Source organism: Columba livia, chromosome 6 (genome assembly GCF_036013475.1).
Source record: "Columba livia isolate bColLiv1 breed racing homer chromosome 6, bColLiv1.pat.W.v2, whole genome shotgun sequence".
Taxonomy (NCBI): Eukaryota; Metazoa; Chordata; class Aves; order Columbiformes; family Columbidae; genus Columba; species Columba livia.
The window spans coordinates 26,553,570-26,572,358 of NC_088607.1; the positions used below are offsets into that span (position 1 = coordinate 26,553,570).

Here is an 18,789-nt window from a genome sequence, read left to right on the forward strand (position 1 = left end):
CTTGCTCTTTATGAGAGTCATATAACCATACCATGGACATGACAGATCAGAATATCAGGCGTCCCACAACTTCATGATTTACCTGCACACACAGAACGACTGACTGGAGAAGGCAAAACACCAAGTTCTGACCTAGATTTAATACAGACAGGTACATTCAAAGGTATAAGATTAGTTGCCAATAAGAGAAATCCATCTTTTTCTCCATATGTTCTTACTAGCTCCTGTCACAGGATATTACATCTTTATGAAACCTATGCCATACCATCCTAACCAGTCCTGAGGCATATAACGTCAAACATGTGACTAAAACACTGAGAGAAAGTGAAATGGTATTGTTAAAAGTAAAATACTATTTGGATAACCGAGTAGCTAATTTTCAAAGACAGAACCTGACAAAACAAATGCTTTTCAGCTAAATCACTACCACATTTTGTGCGATTTTCCTACATGTCATCTTGTGATAACCCATCTTTGCATGAAGAACTATGGCTGCTGCACTGCTGAATTTTCCTCTTAGAAGGCCTGCAAATGTGACCTGACAAGTCAAATGATTGACTGAGTCTTGTCCATCCTGGCACAATCAGAAGTCTTTCTGAAAGACAGTGGGAGATCAACAGCAACAGTAGCATATCGTCGGTATGAAGAGTATGCAAGTCAGAAAAGTTAGTTACTCAGACCAACAGGCTAAATTAGATGCTTCCAGAGTGTCACAGAATATGTACTTCAAGCTATGTTTATACTTCTGGTTTTCCAAACACAGGATGGCCAACAGCAGATGTAGGAAATCATAATGTCTCTATAAGAGAAGCGAATAGGAGAAGCTGATGTTTCAGAAGCTCATCACTTGGGAAGGTGGTTTTTCAGCAGCAGAGCTGCACCACCTCTCAGCCAGGCACGGGAGGAACCCGGCACTGGTGGCAGAACGGGCTTGCCCTTGGCAGAGCGGGATTCCCGCTCCCTCCCTTAGGTGAGACATTAACCTCCGTTCCCAACCATCTGCTGGGACTCTTGCATAACAAGCCATAGTCAAGTGTTTCTGTCATCATGTGGTAGATTTCTTCAAAACACACGTGCAAAAGTCCTTACACAAAGACCTAGAAATTCTTTAACTATATGGAAGTCCCAAATTACATAGATGAATGGAAGTTTGCAGAGGCAGCCTTCAAATTCCTCTGTATGGAGTAGCTCTGATTTTCTTCCTGATTTCTCACACCTATGACCTACAGGAAGATAAATTGATTAAACTTTTTGTTGACTGAGATTGGCATTGCTAGACATCTCTATTCTCTCTCTTCCTTGGGATTTATACTGAGAGCCACATATAGGCAATTTTTTAAAGAAGAAGGAAACAAGTGGTTTTGAAGTGTGTGGGTTTTTGTTCTTGTTGTTGTTGATATTTTTTCTCTCCCCCCTGTCAACAATCTACCTGATTTCAGTTTCTCTCCATGAATTCCTACAGTGATGCAGCCTTCACAGCTGAATTACAGAAGACCACCTATGACCATACTTCAACATTTTAAATGAAAAATTTGGAAAATAAACAATGTTGAGTAGCCAGATGCCAATACATTACTTTTTATTTAAACATTATTTTAGCTAGTACTATAAATATGGATTTGGTAAGTCATGACAATTAATTTAAAATCAAAATATTATTTCAATTGTAAACCCCTCCTCAATCTTTCCGGAAAGAAGTTGGGGGAGGTAGGGGCTAGTGGGGAGGTGAGTGAGGGTGCTGTGCAAACTCATTGCTGTTTGTTTCCAAAAAGACTGGAGACTGGGAATTCAGTAAAAGCAGAGAGGAAAAAAAAAAAAAAAAAAAAAAAAAGCAGCTCTGTTATTTCACACAAAAGTAATGACAGGAATTCAATTTAATGCTGTTTGGAAACAGCTTTCACACTAGTGGATTTTTTGTTGCTGTTGTTTTTACTTGAGAAGAGCGAGACAAATTTATAATCCTAGATTTACTTTAAATTACTCCCCCCCCTCTACATTAGAAGCATGAAGATCACTGATACTTGTGATTTTTTAAAACCTGTTCTGCAGTCCCAGTAGAAAATAAGTTCATCGCTGAATAACATCTATACAGCACATTCTGTACAAGTCACTGTTAGAGCTTACCTACAGAAACAAATATGACTTCCAATTGTTTCCTATGCAGTTAAATTTTGGTTTTAAGACTGTAAGAAACAATTATATTATCAAAACTAATAGTGATTTTCAGTGTGATTATTTTTATATACTACCTTACTAGCAAATTTGTGATTTCACTTAATCTCTCTAGGGCTTTAACTCTTCAATATGTTTTGACAATGAACACATTCATGCTTCCATTTATCACTGGCAAACCGTTTTACTAATGCCTTGTTAATGTTGCACTTCTGATTTTGAGCATTTCATTCCTTAAAGTCTAAGCTGCTATTTCAAAGAATAAACAAAATAAAACCTCAAAACAAATCAAGATCCATATTATTCACACAAAGTAAAGTTTTACAGCTTCAGTACAGCTGAAATTTGAAAACATGTCTTCTATAGTCTGTATCCTGAGGTCTCTACCCACACTTGACCAGAGGAAGGAAAACGTCTCCCATTCCCCCAAGAATATCCTTTCTTATTTTACCTTGCTGAGGTTTCATATTCCCCAGCCCGTCTCTCATGTGATGCATCTTTTCTCATCTATAGATAAAATAATTATAACTTCTGAAGTAATGGTGTTTTCTCTTTTATCTATTAAGGCAATCCATCCCTTTCTTCTTTTCAATCTTTAATGCATCAACACTAGGTTGATTTGTGATGCACTTCAACTGGAGGAACTCTGTTTATATATCCTTATAAAGAAACTGTAGTTAATAGAAATGTCATACTCACTTGATGAATGCTAACAGATCTTATACTGACTCGTCATTTTCATGGACATCACTTGACCATTGTTACCACACAGCTCTTAAAATTTAATTTTAAAGGCAATAAAATATCACATTTTGATTATGTAATTTTTGTAAAAGCTTAATATCATAGAGCAACCATAATAATTTCTATTCTGTGCACACACAGTTGATTTAGAGTTCCTCTCTAAAATTAGGTTGATAGGACAATTTCTACAAAAGAAACTTGGTCCACAGCCACTCCCCTCCATGTGCTTGTTTTGAATACAAAATAGCCTTAAACAGATGGCATAATTACCGCAGAAGGGTTTAAAAAATTTTTATTTTTGAGACAAAGTTAAGCCACAACTTTCAGATTTAGATCCAGATTTCAAAGGCTCTTAGGTTAACAAAGCTCCATGTTAAATCTGTTTTAAAAGGACTTGCCCTCCACAAAACTTAGATGCCCACCTCTGGCTAGCTAGTCAGTCCTGTTTTCCCTAAATTCTCTTCCACTCATATCTGCCCCTACCTACATACAACATTCTAAGTCTTTCCAACAGCAAAATCTTATTTTCTCCTATGCCTTCTAGAAATCAGAAAAAGAAGAAAAAACTAATTCAAGAGGAATGCTTACAAATTCAGATAGGTTAAGTGAAGTTGACAAAAAAAACTATCCAGGTTCTCAATCATTCAGTAAGACTCTCAACAGTTCCAATGATTTTATTTATTAAAATTATTTGAAAATCTATTCTATAGATATTTCACATATGTGATGTGCTTCTTCCTCTATTTAATAACAATCCCCTTACAAACTACCTTTGTGGTGTCCAGTGCAATTAGCAAAAACTTTAAAGCCAGATGTGCTGAAAGCAGGAGGCTGAACTTCCCAGGTTCTTTAGAGAAGTCCAGGACTTCTTTTCAACCTAAATTATCCTATGATCTCACAAATACAAAAATGGACAGTTTTGGAGGAGGAGGTGAAGTGTGGGTCTTAAGGCTTTGAATACATTTCTAGAAAAACTTTTTTTCATTTTTAAACTATCTGGAGTTGTTTTATTTATATACAGCCCCAGTCTTCCTGGAGAGGGATTTTGATCCTTTGCTAAATAAAGAGGTGATCTAAGAACAAGTAACTGTAGATTCCAGACATGGCACTTGCAGGTTTCTCTTTGATGAGATTCCAAAAGAAACACGATGTGTGCTGTGCTGTCACAGGTTTAAGTATTGTAAGACCACAAGCTGTAGCTAGGTCTAAGTAATAAGACTTTAACATTTGCAAAAAAATAGCTTAACAGACCGAAAGGGTAACATGGTGCAAACTGACAGAAAAATATATCAACCAAGACTCGAAGTATGCATTTTAACAAAGAATATAATTGGAAATTATATTATTTGGCTGTGCATAATTTTTGTGTGTGGAAGCTGAAAAGACTTGAAACCCTCAGAGCAGGGTGATAAACAAAACTTATTTCTAGTGGCTAGTTCATGCTGATTGTAAGTGGTTTACAGATGAAGTCTGATTGGCTTACAGAAGGAATTACGTGATGGGGCTGACTGCAACAGCAGGAGCATGGCCTAATGACCTATAAGCTTTCCACCGTATTTTTCAACTTTTAGAAAATAATGCATTTGTTTTGAAAAAGGAAGGGATAACATTCCCAATATTTGAAAGAGTATTCCTCTTCACTTAAGCTTCTGAGGTCAAATGGGACGGTTTGATTGTTAATATGAAAAATATAAAATTAATACTGTACACCCTAAAACTGAAATACACTTTTTGTGTAGGAAAGTAGCTTTCAATACTAAGTTAAGAACAAAATAGTTGAAGGCGGATTTCAACAATTTGGTGAAAAAGGGGTAATGTGACAAAACCATTCTCAATGCCTTGTTCAGCACTTTGCAACATCTGCACAAAAAAAGTCAAAGGTTCAAAGATTATGCTTTGCCTCAGTGTAAAAACTGGCCAAAAGACATATCCACAGCCTGCATACAACTTACCTTTCAAGACTCTTTGGGCCAGGCATGTCTACTCCAGAACACTAGAAAGGATAGTACATGAGTACATTCTTATGATTTATGTTATATATAAGTTCTCAATCTTGTAGATACACACAGGGCTACACAGGCCTGAAAAATGACTTGTACATAAAGTTATATTAAAGCTGTATTTATAATGTTGAAAATGTAAGTGTTCTATCATTGCTACAAAGAGCAATTATAGAGAAATTGACCTAGATGGAGAAAGCTGAAGCGGTGTTTCAAATATACTCCTATCCTTACCTTCCAGCATGCAACTGCTATTTCTTTTCTCTTTATTCTATTAGTGTTAATATTTCCTCCACAGATGAAGGGGACTGTGACTGTGAGAGAGTTCAGGGACTTGCACAGCCGAGTGTTAGCAGGGCCAACAGATTCCCTCTGCTTAACAGTGACTGTAATCACAGGTTGCATTGTCATGCAGCCTTTTCCCTTCTTGGTGATGTTATTAATTTTGGTAAGTTCCTCGTGGCTCCCATGGTTTAGGCAGGTTTCTCCCATATTCCAAGATCAATAAACAACTTCTCAAACTACTTATCTTTGAGTTGGTTTGTTTTGTGCCTTTTCATTTTTATTTATTTTTTTTTTTTAAACTTCTTTCATTTATATCCAGAAAACCTGGTTAAGAATGGAGAAATTAAGGGAAGTGGAAGCTGTTAACAACTACGATGCTTGAAGGTCCAATAAAAGGGCCTGTGTTTAGAGTGCTTTGACATTGCTCTGTGTGTGTCCTACATATGTTTTCTTATGAATTTGATTCTAACTTTTAGCTGAAGGAAGGTAGCACGAGGCAGATCTGACTGCAAGAAGCCATGGATGCCAATTCAGGAACTCTGAAACACCATAAGGCAGTTTCAACAGGTTTCCTGAAAACAGAATCTTAAATATCTTAACCATTTAGTTTAATTAAATTACATGTACATGACTTAACATACATTAATCTGTATTAAGTATTACATAATTTGTATTCATATCTGTGATGTAAAGTCAAGACCTGCCTCGCATATACCCAAAATGAGGTAAGAAGCTGGGTTTGGCCTGATACTGTTAAAAATAATGCAGAGCTGTAACACATTATTTGTCACTATGCAACCTCAGATAATAGCCATGCTGAACAAGTTTGGTTTGGTTTAGAGGGCTATTAAGAAAACCCAATCAAACAAAAAACCCCAAGCAAACATACAAAAACTCACACACACAAAATCCCAAACCAAAACAACAAAAAAAAGCCCCTCAAACAAAAACAAACAAACAAACAAATTCTCTTTTGTGCATAAATAACTAACAATGTTAAGACAATAGTGTTGCTCTTTCACAAGTGACAGTGGTTCAGATTCACTTCCTATTTAATGACAAGTGAAAGTTCTCAAAATGTAACCTGCACTATCACAGACAAGGTAAGATTAAAAATGTATTGTTTCATGCACACAAACTTCAGATCAGCTGAAAACTGGTTACAGATCCATCAGTATCAGTTCTGAATACATTTGCTAAGAAGGCTAAGCAATCCCACAAAACTCAAATGAGCTGGACTTGCTTATAAAGCTTGACTGACACCAGCCAGTGCTGGCTAAGTGCAGTCCAGACACAAGAGCACTCATCTCAGTGTTCAACTTTTGGAAATTAAGCCTCGCATTTTGAAAAAAAAACACTTATTTCTGAAGCCGCCTCAAAATTCAAACCCTTAGTGTCCTTCAGCAGTTCGCTTCCTAATCCAAACATGCTTTCAACCACAAAACTAAGATTTTGCAAAGTAACACCAGAGACTTCAGAGATTATCATATTGCATTTGACCACTGTGTCAAATACTTTTTACACTACTCAAATTATGCAAAGAGCAAATATTCCTGCTGCTGAGTGCTAATTATCAGCATGGTATTTGTTTTTTCCTCTTCAGAATGAAGATAAATACATACCGATTTAACTCCTGAGCAAAATGTTCCTGTTGCCACTGTCCAGCTGCAACAGAAAATTTTTAATATCTCCCTTTCAGGTGAGGCATACTTAGAACATGTACATCTGCGTGTACAGACACAGAGATATATCACACTATGCCAACACACAGAAATGTGCCTGAACAGAAGCTTCTACTCTTTTGAATACGGATGAGAGTCAAATGTAAGTTAAATTTCAAAACAGACTAGGAAAGTACTTAACTCCCACATTAACCTTCTTTTTTTATATTGGGAGAGGGGCCCTTCTTTGGCCAAAGGTGTGTCCAGGGGATCTATGCCAACATCAAGCCAAGGTGCCCTGCTCTTACATACTCTGAATAACAAAATTTTGAAATAAAGCCTCAATAAGGTGAAATAAAACTGTCTTTGTAGCCAAAAGGTGTAAAAAGGACATTTTGGTTTACTGAGCAAGATCAGGCGGTTGAACAATATTACAGAAACAATGCAGTCAGAACTCAAGCAGGGTATTTCCCAAGAGAAACAAATCTGTGCAACCAACGCAATCCTGCAAAGAAACAATAATATTGTCTGCAGTATGTAAACACTGTAGGACTTTTGGTCTTGTTAGATGCAGCTTAATAACTGAGTCTTTTCTGAGCTTCGTGTTGTAGTTCTAGGAATTTCATCTCTACTCCTGAGAAAGTAGAGTCCCTTGTTAAAAACAAATAAGATAGGTACCACCCTGTCCTGCTGTTGATTGTCCTTTCCCCCACTTTTAGGGTATAAAGTATCTTTTTCCTTGAAATATACACAACTTTTTGTTGACACATGCACATACAACTTGCCATAGATAAAATCTCCCAGTTCCTTATAGGCTCTGCACCATTAAAGGTCAAGCAAAAGGAAACACTAAACAAAACACAAAGCAATTTCTCATGGGAGCTGTATAACATAACAAACTACAAAACAACAGGTTTTCACATGGAAAAGCACAAGAACATAAACAGAAATCAGAAAAAAAAAAGACAGAAGAACAAGCATTAGTCTTCAAAAACCACAAACAAAACAAATCAAATTTTAAAGAGCACCCAAACCCAGAAGACTTAACATGCTACACTTTCCAGGTATAAGAATAAAAACGAGAGATTAGATATGACCCTTTGTTTTATGTCATTTCATTTAAAAACTTAAGATAAACAACATTAATTAGTAAATGGATTCTCTTCCAATAAATTAATCTTGGATAGTGTTTCGGACATAGTTGTATTATTCAACAGGATATAAAAAGTGCAGTAGTGGAGTAGAAGAACATACATGGAGATGGTACTCTGGCATATAATGAACAGTGTAATAGAAAGTTACTCTGACTCCACATTACTACCTGAAAGTACACTTCAATCTGCAAGTATAGAGCAATTGCACTTGTAGAAGTGACAAAAACATTAAAAAAAAAAAAAGAGTTTTGTATAAACTGACATCACATATTTCCAAGGAGATTATAATCTCTGCAGTCCCAGGCAATATGAATTTATGTTCTTTTGAAGGAACCACTTTGCAGCCTATACTTGGTTTCCTTTTAGATGATGTAATTTTATTTGTTCTTGAGTCAAAAGTAGAGAAGCATGAATATTTTGGCTTTAAGCAGGGAGAGTATTACTCCAAATCATAAGGCAGCAACTCCTCTGCCGGGCTGCCCTGCTGCAGCAGCAGCAGTTTTATACGAACAGAGACTGGAGGATGCGCTTTTATCCTGCCACCAAAGCAACACTGTTCTCTGCACGCAACTGCAGTGCTCTGTAATATGCTTTCTGACAATAGGCAAAGGGTCATCTCGCACAGCAAGAATAGCCTCCAGCATGGATTAAAAATATAAGAAAAACATTTGACGTACTTGGATCTGACAAGATTGAGTCGGTTTTCGGCAAAAATTGGTCACAGCGGACTCCTTGGTAGCCCTCTTTGCACCTGAGAAAAAGGGGATAAATGACAAACATACGCATGCGGTAGTAAAAGGTTAATTTCAAGGCAGCAAAATCAACTGAAATTCTCCCTGCCAGCACTGTGAGGGACTTGCATATTTACAGCTATTTCAACTATTATGAAAGCAAGGTTATTACTGAAACACAATGGCAGCATTAAAATCATATGTATTTCAAAAGATTTCTGTCAAAACTTTTTGATTATTTTAAAAACTAAGAAAAGAAATGTCATCTAAGCATAAACCTTCTTTTAAATATAAATTCAGTGAAACAATCAAAGAAAAGTCCTCTATAAAATAGACATATTTATAATAAAATATTAAGTAACACAAAGCTTTCTAAAGCTTCTGTACTGTACAAACCATCAGATTAACAACTTGTTTATCTTTGGCTGTTTGAATAAGCAGGAAACACTTTTCTTAAATTCTTTCATTCATTTTAAGACTAGTTTCTACTATGCTTAAAAGATAACATGTTTAGGCATAATAGACAACATCAGACATTGTTTGCAAGTGGACAGTCTTAGATGTCTGTAGGATTAGAGTTTAAAGCACATAAACCAGAATACCCTCCTGCATTAACAAAAATACCCTGGCTTTCACTGAGACTCTAATGATATTATTTATCGTGAAACCTTGCTTTGAAAAAATCCATTTACTGCATTTGGACTGTTCTCAGAAGTCTCTCTCATTTCAACAAGTGTATCAGAATCAGACCTTTAATTATTTATTTGCCAAGCAGTTTTTCAGAGAAAAGTGATGGACACTTTAATTATAAATGATAGCAACAGGGCCTCCTTATCTCCCAAAGCTCTTGCACATCATATAAACAATATGCTCAAATCATCATCACAACCTTCGTTAGGACTGACAACTGCAGCTTGAATGATGTGATTATGTCAGGAGCAGAAGTCATCTGCTCCCTCACAATGTTTCTACTCAGGTGTCCTCTAGAAGTTGCCTTTTAAAATACTTTTGGTTTAATAAATTGCTTCAGTGAGAAGTGCATCTCACCAGCATTGATTCAGGGTTTAGTTAGCACATTTGTGAGCAAATATGTAAATTATAACATTTCCCATCAGAACAAAAATAAATTGGTAAAAACCCACAGCAAGAAAAAGATTTTTAAAAGCACATAGAGATATTATTTCCAAACCCCCCTTTTGGCCTTTCTCCCTGATGGATACTGAGTGTTACTTTGAAGGTCAGCTTCTTACCAGTACTCACCTATCTGTAAAATGACTGACTGGGATAAACTGAATTCAGATCCAATTGCACTGGTCACAAGTTATCAGTCAAGAGGCAAAAAATCTTCAGTTTTTTTTTTTTGTTTGTTTGTGGGTTTGTTTGTTTGTTTTTAATACAGAATATTCAGTTAAAATTTTCCATTAGAGACCTAAAACTTTCCACTAAACTGTTGCTCTGCAAGACATAAACGAGTTCATCACATAGCCTAATTCCACAAATGAAAACTTCTTGCTATGTGTGAAGATTGAGAGTCATAGAGTGGAAGAGCTGTACCGAATGCTCATGAGCATGTGTGAACATCCATCAGCCAGGAGCAGGCAGAGCGATGCTACAAGTATTACATTTTAGCAGTTGCAAAACCAGCAGATGCTGTAAAGTTGGTGACCTCAAAAACAGTCTTATGGGAGATCCCTGTAACTGGTAAAGTATCACCCTCGTACAAGACCATGCGTTTCATTTTTTTTCACGTCTTTCTCTTCCTGACTTTGGGGAACGGACTAGAACAGAATATATCACAGAGTCACTTCGATTTACAATTTCTCCCTTGTAAAACTTGGTATCCCTGGTACTGGACTGAATTGCATGCTGCCACAGCTACGCTATGATGTCTGGAGATAATGATGGGAATGGATTTCTTCTCTTAAAATGTATTGGCTGCCATATCAAACCATTATTTTTATCCTGACTTTATCATACATGTAAGTGCTGCTTTTCTCCATCACTGTGAAACTGGAACATATAGTAATCAGCTAATTGAGTGACCTGGCTGAGTCTAAAGTAACATTTTCACTTACTAGAACACTTCAATGAACATGCCACAAGAGGCATTTATTTTTGCTCCTTTCAAAATTTAGTATAGAGGTGGCTGATATATCAAAAAAAATATATAATGTTTTAATGCAATAACATAGTCCTACACTAAGATAACAACTACTATGGCGACACATAAATTGTTTTTTAAATTGTATTCTTTTTCACCAAAGATAAAAAATAAGTCTTCTAGTTTCATTAACAATGATTTATGAAATCCATTAGGCACCAAATATTAACAATAACAGACCTGCCGATATCAGACCTAAGTTCAAACCTTTGTAGTTAAGTTAGGTGAAATTGATATCTTGTAGAATATATATTTGACAGTTACAATGTTACAATATGATAAAACCTGATCATGTTGAGGCATCCTATCTTTGCTAAAGTATCTGTCACCTGGCCTAAATGGACAGATCTGATAGTCGTGCCCACAATACCTGACATGCACACAGGCTGCTAATTGGCATCATACTTCTAAAGAAAGCAAAACAAAACAAAACCAACAAGTAACTTGACACAAAATCCTATTAAAACAGCACTGTTATATCACATACAGAAGTTCAGGGAAGTCCAACTGAGGTCATTTAATATTGCCATATATGGTGTGAATGATCACATTTATATTTATAGATGTATTGAAAAAAATCCTGTGAGTAATCAAGGAAAACTTGAGAAATGGTTTGATGCAGCCAACTATTTCAAAAATGATCACAATTATATGACAAGCAAATGTTTATTAGGTATGCCCTAAAAAAAATAAAAAGAAAAAAAAAAAAGAAAATGAAACTAGGAGAAAGTATTGCTTGCAGTGAACTGAAAGCTCTCATCTATATGCGGGATCCCCTGCAGCAAAGGGTGGAAAGGATGGTCTGAGCTCCATTCAGCACCAGAAATCACGGCTGTGCTGAAGCACTGCACTGAATGGGCAAGCTCAGGCACATGCTTCGGTGCAGACCATGGTGAAGGGCTCTATAAATAGTGTAAATTACAGCCTCCTTGCAAAGTTAATATGAAAACAGAATTCTCTATTTTGCATTCAGATTTGCACCAAAATAACTGTATCTGTCTAAGCTCTAGACCAAAAGTATCATCAAGACTGTATGAATGGAATTATTTAAATCCTTCTTATCAAATGGTATGAAAACAGAATCACAGGTAAAGCTAATCTACAGCTAAAATGCTTGCAAACAGTACAACTTTAAATGACATACGCTGAATTCAACTAGAATTATATTATCATGTGTTTTTCGCATCTTTCAATAACGTACATTCTCTAGATAATATTTTTTAAGGTCAAAGACAAACCACATTTTGCATTGCACTTCCCTCAGTCACTCACAACACCCTCTGTGTGAAAATACAGACACTGAAACACATTTCTCGTTCTTGCTGAGAAATTTTTCCTCTTTCTACTTGAACATATTTTCACTTAAGTATTAAAAAGTAAGCAGAGTATATTTACTCAAGCCTTTTGTCCCCATTTTCAATATTAAATAGTATGAATAGTTGTATATTCTAGTCAAAGAGACCACTGACACTTTCTGTGGACATTTCTCAGAACTGTGGTTTGGGTATTCAAATCTTGCAGAGCCAAGGGAGATTTCAAATAGATGTTTGCATTGCATGCAGGAATAACACAGCACCCCAAATCCCTAGATTTCAGGTGGGACACACTAGTAACAAATAAAGTGAATGGGGTGAAGGGGCAGCAAATTGCATGCTAAACGAAGTTCAAGAATAAAATATATCTAAAGCCAGCAGGAGAAAGGGAAGATACTACGAAGAACCTAATTAGAAGAGTTAGGGAAGGACATATAAAGTTTATGTCCAAGAAGTCACCATCAGAGTTTACATTTTCCTCAAATACTTTCATGTAGTGCTCCATATCCTTATTAAACTGAAGTATTCTCATTCTCAAGGCATAGTAATGAACAGAAGGAAGGAGAGAGAGTGAGACCAGCCAAGTGCAAAGTCAATAATGATGATAGTGCTGTGAATCCCTATCTTTTTCCTCCTTCCCTATGATACTGCTCATCCATTTAAAATGGGAAGAATTATTTTTTTTCCCCTAATTGTGGTGATCACATTGCTTTTGACCATGTGAAGAAGAATGCATAAAATAGTTTCTCTGCACAAGTTCCAGAATTTGGCAACCACAAGATATGAGAGTTTCTCTGAAATGGAAATTTTGAAAATGACATTTGGAAACTTAGTGACAGGCTACTCCAGAAGACAAAGCTTTAATACTGTACATCAGGAGAGTAAGCATATTCTAGGCCAAAAGTGATTTGTGACATTTAACAGAAATGCCTTAATGGCACAGTGTCCAAAAGATGAACTTCTATAAACCTAGCTGCATAAACAGGAGTAATCCAATTTGAAAGATGGAATTAATTGGACCCATGAAAAATGAAAGTTAATTTTTGCAGTGCATCCCATCCAGACCAATGTTTCCTATTTGTAAAAGTTACAAAATTATAATCTTAAAGCCACTATTAATTAGAATGATCCATCTCATAATTTCACTGGATCAGTTACAAATCATTTTCTCATGACACCACTACAGCTATTGTATGGAGGATCAAATGCCAATAACAGTACATACTGCATACCTTATTTAATCTCTAAGAGAGGAATCAGAGATCATGATAAAGAAATATTCCAATGTTCCATACATTTTGATCAAGTATGTATTTTCACACAGAGAATGCAATACACTTTTATCCTGGGTTAGAGAGCCAGTTATGCAATAAAGATACAGTAGCAAGCTGTCATCCTGTATATGCCATTGAGTTGTCCCGTAATCCAGCCTGAAATATGCCATAAACAATGAAAAATAATTTCTCTGCTCTGCAAGTAAGACAAATATAGACATCTGTGCCTGTAACTAGAATGACCCTAACTGGAACAAATAGAAATTTATTATTGTGATTGTTATTTGGTGAACATTTTATTCACAAGGGAAGAAAAGAGTAATCATGACAAGACATCCTGTCTGACCCTCACAGTTATTTAACACATGCAGCATGCCACCATAAGCAAAAACCAGGCTTCCTAGATGCAACAGATTAGACCACTGCATCACAACTGAGAGCGTTTTTCAGTGGATAGCATGCTCAAAGCCAGGCAGAAAATGAACCCTTCATAAAAAAAAACAAAACACAATAGTTTGCTGGTCAGGCAGTCACTTGGGAAGTAAAAGGTTCACATTCAGATTTGGTGTAAAAACAAAGCATAAAACACTTGAACCCAGGTCTTCTATATTGCAGGAATGTCCCCAATCACATGACTTATCTATTCTAGGAAGGGCTGCTCTTGGATTTTTCTTGAAGGAAAAAAAATAAAAAAGGAAAAAAAAAAAAAAGATATATTCCATTTCATCTCAAAATAGATTGGGAAGGTGAAAAAAAAAAAAAGGAAAAAAAGAAAAAAGAAAAAGCTGGTCATTGTTTACACCTAACAGAGTTTGTAACAAGATACAAACCAGAATGAGTAATTTAATAAAAAATCAACTAATGGAGATTTTTCCAGAAATTGCAGGACTCTGGAGACAAGGCATATATCAAGAAGTGCTGGCAGAGATGACATTTTTCTCTTTGCAAATCTGTTTCTGTAGTTTCACAATGGAAAGACTTTTCCAGGTTGATATGATTTTTTCAATATTGTTTCATAAAAGGTTCATGCAACAATTTACAAGCAATTTGTTAAAAAAAAATGCTTTTCTTAATTGAGAGTGACTGTGGGTGTTGGACCTTTGTTGTGTGTGATCCACTCATCATAAGTGTGTGGGGCTGGGGACACCGATGGGAAGAAGAGCAGGAGGAGAGGTGACAGCCCCTAAGACAAAACCATTTACAAAAGCCTAACACAGCAACAGGGGAAATTGCCTGCATTAATTCCTCCCTTGATCTATTTAACACTCTGACATATAGTGGAGTGCCTCAGGGGTCAGTACTGGGGCCAATATTATCCAATATATTCATTAACGATTTAGACGAGGGAATAGAGTGTACTATCAGCAAGTTTGCTGATGACACCAAGCTAGGAGGGGCAGCTGACACGCCAGAAGGCTGTGCTGCAATCTAGCAGGACCTGGACAGGCTGGAGAGTTGGGTGGGGAATAACCTGATGAAATTTAACAAGGGAAAGTGTAGAGTCTTGCATCTAGGCAGGAACAACCCCAGGTTCCAGTATAGGCTGGTGAATGACCTATTAGAAAGCAGCGTAGGGGAAAGGGACCTGGGGGTCCTGGTGGACAACAGGATGACCATGAGCCAGCACTGTGCCCTTGTGGCCAGGAAGGCCAATAGCATCCTGGGGTGTATTAGAAGGGGGGTGGTTAGTAGATCGAGAGAGGTCCTCCTTCCCCTCTACTCCGCCCTGGTGAGACCCCATCTGGAGTATTGTGTCCAGTTCTGGGCCCCTCAGTTCAAGAAGGACAGGGAACTGCTGGAGAGGGTCCAGCGTAGGGCAACAAAGATGATTAAGGGAGTGGAGCACCTCCCTTATGAGGAAAAGCTGAGGGAGCTGGGTCTCTTTAGTTTGGAGAAGAGGAGACTAAGGGGGGACCTTATTAATGTCTATAAGTATATAAAAGGTGAGTGCCATGAGGATGGAGCCAGGCTCTTCTTGGTGGCAAACAATGATAGGACAAGGGGTAATGGGATCAAGGTGGAACACAAGAGGTTCCACTTAAATTTGAGCAAAAACTTCTTCTCAGTGAGGGTGACGGATCACTGGAACAGGCTGCCCAGGGAGGTTGTGGAGTCTCCTTCTCTGGAGACATTCAAAACCTCCCTGGACATGTTCCTGTGTGACCTCACCTAGGCGTTCCTGCTCTGGCAGGGGAATTGGACTAGATGATCTTCTGAGGTCACTTCCAATCCCTAACACACTGTGATATATAATTGAATAAAGCTCAAATTCTTCTTGAAATGAAACATCCGACTTTAAAGCTAGATGAAAATAATGCAGTTTGTCCTCAATTGTTTCCATGAGTGGTATAGCACATCGACCTCATTGCACTTCAACATATTATAGACAATCAGTTTTTAAAATATGCTTCTCACTGCCAGGCTCTGTCCTTCTTCCTTGTCCAAAGATGACAAACCGTAGCTCTTTCATGATCAGACTTTTAAAATGCATGGGTGAGATCCATTAATAAGGGTTCACTATCTAACACAGCCTTCAGCTCTTGATTGTGGTAATTTTATTAAAACCCATAATGCAATCATTTAAGTCATATATGACCACAAAAATTCAGTAGCCTCTACTGTCTTATGCCACTGTAACAAAGCAATTTCACTAGCCAAACCATCTAGTTACCCAGTATTTACAGGCACATCAGTATGGAAATCAGAAAAAGCGAACATGAATTTTTGACTGTCCTTAGTAACCTCAAATGCAAACAGCCAGAGGCTTTTAGCACCAAGAAGAAAATAAATGATACCTTTTCTGCAAAAAAGTGTAAACAGAACCAGTCATTAAAAGGTGTGTTTAGATAGGTGGGTCTTTAAAACATTGTGGATTTTAACTGCAGCAATAAGTGCAGCTCTGTGACCAGCAGACTCTCAGGCACTCCTTGCATAAAGTTCTAGCCCCTATGGTTGATGTTATACACAAAATATAACCTACTAACTAAAACTAAAATCAATATAAACAGATAAACTAAATTAAATTAAAATGAAAACATGGCATAAGAACAAAACTGGGGACTCAAGAAAGAGTTGGGTAAAGACACAGTATTTCTTGAACACAAACATGAATTCCTTCAGGTGGGAAGGCCAGAACATTTACTCAGGACACTCACCCCTCATTGCTTTTTTTTTTTTTTTTTTCTTTTTTCTTTCAGATTTTTGTTTTCCTAAAACAATCCCCACAACAAAGAAGCAACTTACTGTACAAATAAAGCTTCCCAGGGAGGCAGTCACGGCCCCCAGCCTGGCAGGATTCAATAAGAGACTGGACAACACCCTCAGACACATAATGTGATGTGTGCAGTTGGCATATTCAGGGACAGGAGTTGGACTTGATGATCCTTGCGGGTGTCTTCCAACTCAGGACATTCTATGATTCACATTAGGGTTTGAACATACTTTATTTATTTAAGACCTTGTAATCTATTATGTGATTGAATTAAGACATATATCTGTCTTCTATTTTTTTAAATAAATAAGGTTAACTACTGTGTGAAAAAATAGTATACATCTTACAGACGGACAATATAAACCTTAAGAAAAAAAATCACTTTTCTGTCAATTTTCTTTTAAAAAGTTGCAGTTGTTAAAAATAAATAGAACAAGTAACCACAAAGGAAATTATATTGAAGAGGCAGCCAAAGAAGGGTAAGAAACCTTTTTTTCTGTATCATTTGTCCTAGAACCAGGCTAGCTGAAACACAGTAACATCAACAGAGAAATGGAATCAGACTTTTTAGAAATCACACTTATCATTGGTATCATTGTTTATAATTTTTCAGGATGTGAATTGTCAGTGCACTTCTCTGAAATAGGGAAGTACTACTCTGCTCTTGGTGCAAATCAGAGACTAAAGGTCGCAGATATAAAACCCCAAGTCATTGCCCAGATTTAGATAATACAACTTTAAATTAATTTGTTGACTCCAGTGTTCCAGGATTCATTAGCCTTGAAGAAACTAAATGGAGATATTTTAATAAAATAAGAATTCTCTAAATCCTCTGTAGGAACAATTGAACCAAATGAAGCTTTTAGCATTTAAAAAGGAGTTATGTGGATTTGTCTTAAATGCCTCAGCCGAAGTTATGCAGGAACTACTGCATTATCATTCCTCTCCTGATCTGCCTGGTTTTCCTTCTTTGTCTTTCATAAAAGGTAGATAAAAAAATGAAATAAAGATTAATAAGAGCTGTTAGTAAAGCCATTCAAGCTGCCCTGACATATGACAACACCTGAACTAATAATCATTTCCCTCCCCTCAACAACAGACCATTTTTTTAAATTTGAAAGCGTTCCCTTAAAAAAAAAAAAAAAAAAAGTTTCATACACTTACTTAATCAATGCATATAGCCCATGTGGAATTGTTAAATAATGGTTGTAGACTACAGTATTCACTTGAAGGTCAGGTTAGGTTTTGTATCCAAATATATATTTATTGTATTATTTATAGTTACTTGGTATCAAATTTATTTGTGGCATACCCACATGCAGATCAACATTTCACACTAATACAGAGACTTCAGGCTTTTCATGGGATAAGAATTATCTTCACCCACTGAGGATAATGAAATCCTTATGAAATTATTTTTCCCTAAGAAATTATAATTCCCATTATATGTGTATATATATATATACACACACACAAGTCTCATACATAACAATTTGAAGTGGCAATTTAAGAATTGGCTGTAATTTAGTTTCAACAATCAGATTCAAGATTGAATTTTGTATGTAGCTTTTATTGTAGCAAGCATGTGAAAATTTGAAGAGAGGACAGTTACAAGTCAGTAACAGGTAGCCAGAACACAGTTGGGTTCCAAACCTTAGTGAGTAGTGTATAATCACACATATAGAAGGCACTGGTATCTAGACAGACCTTCTTATGCTCCTTGTTCAGTCAAAGTCAATGTATTTATTTAAATCCAGATACAATAGCTACATGCTTAACTCAAGTGCTGAATAGAGCCTAACTGGCATAAGCCTCCATTTCTGGGCTGCTAGTACATCTATTATGTCAAATCTTGTCATGTAGCTTCAAAAAAAAAAAAATCTTTTACTTGTGATTGAGCTAGGATGAATTGGGTGATTTCAAGAGTTGACTTCCTCTCCTATCCTCTATACTTCATTTTTCATCATGTATTTTAACAACAAAATTTCTGGTATTACAGTCCTTTGTTTCCCTTTCAGCTGGAGAACTCTCTTTAAGTAATACTGTATTCAGGAACTATCAAATCCAAGCACATTGGGATGAC

General features: G+C 36.6%; 1 protein-coding gene across 5 annotated transcripts in view; it reads right to left on the reverse strand.

The window, feature by feature from the left end:
• Positions 1-18,789, reverse strand: part of NRG3 (neuregulin 3) — a 467,171-nt gene that overhangs the window by 99,871 nt on the left and 348,511 nt on the right. For all 5 annotated transcript variants that reach the window (XM_065067648.1, XM_065067647.1, XM_065067646.1 and 2 more), the window contains one exon: positions 8,694-8,767. In XM_065067648.1, the coding sequence (XP_064923720.1) occupies positions 8,694-8,767 (74 nt within the window). The remainder of the gene's footprint in view (positions 1-8,693; positions 8,768-18,789) is intronic.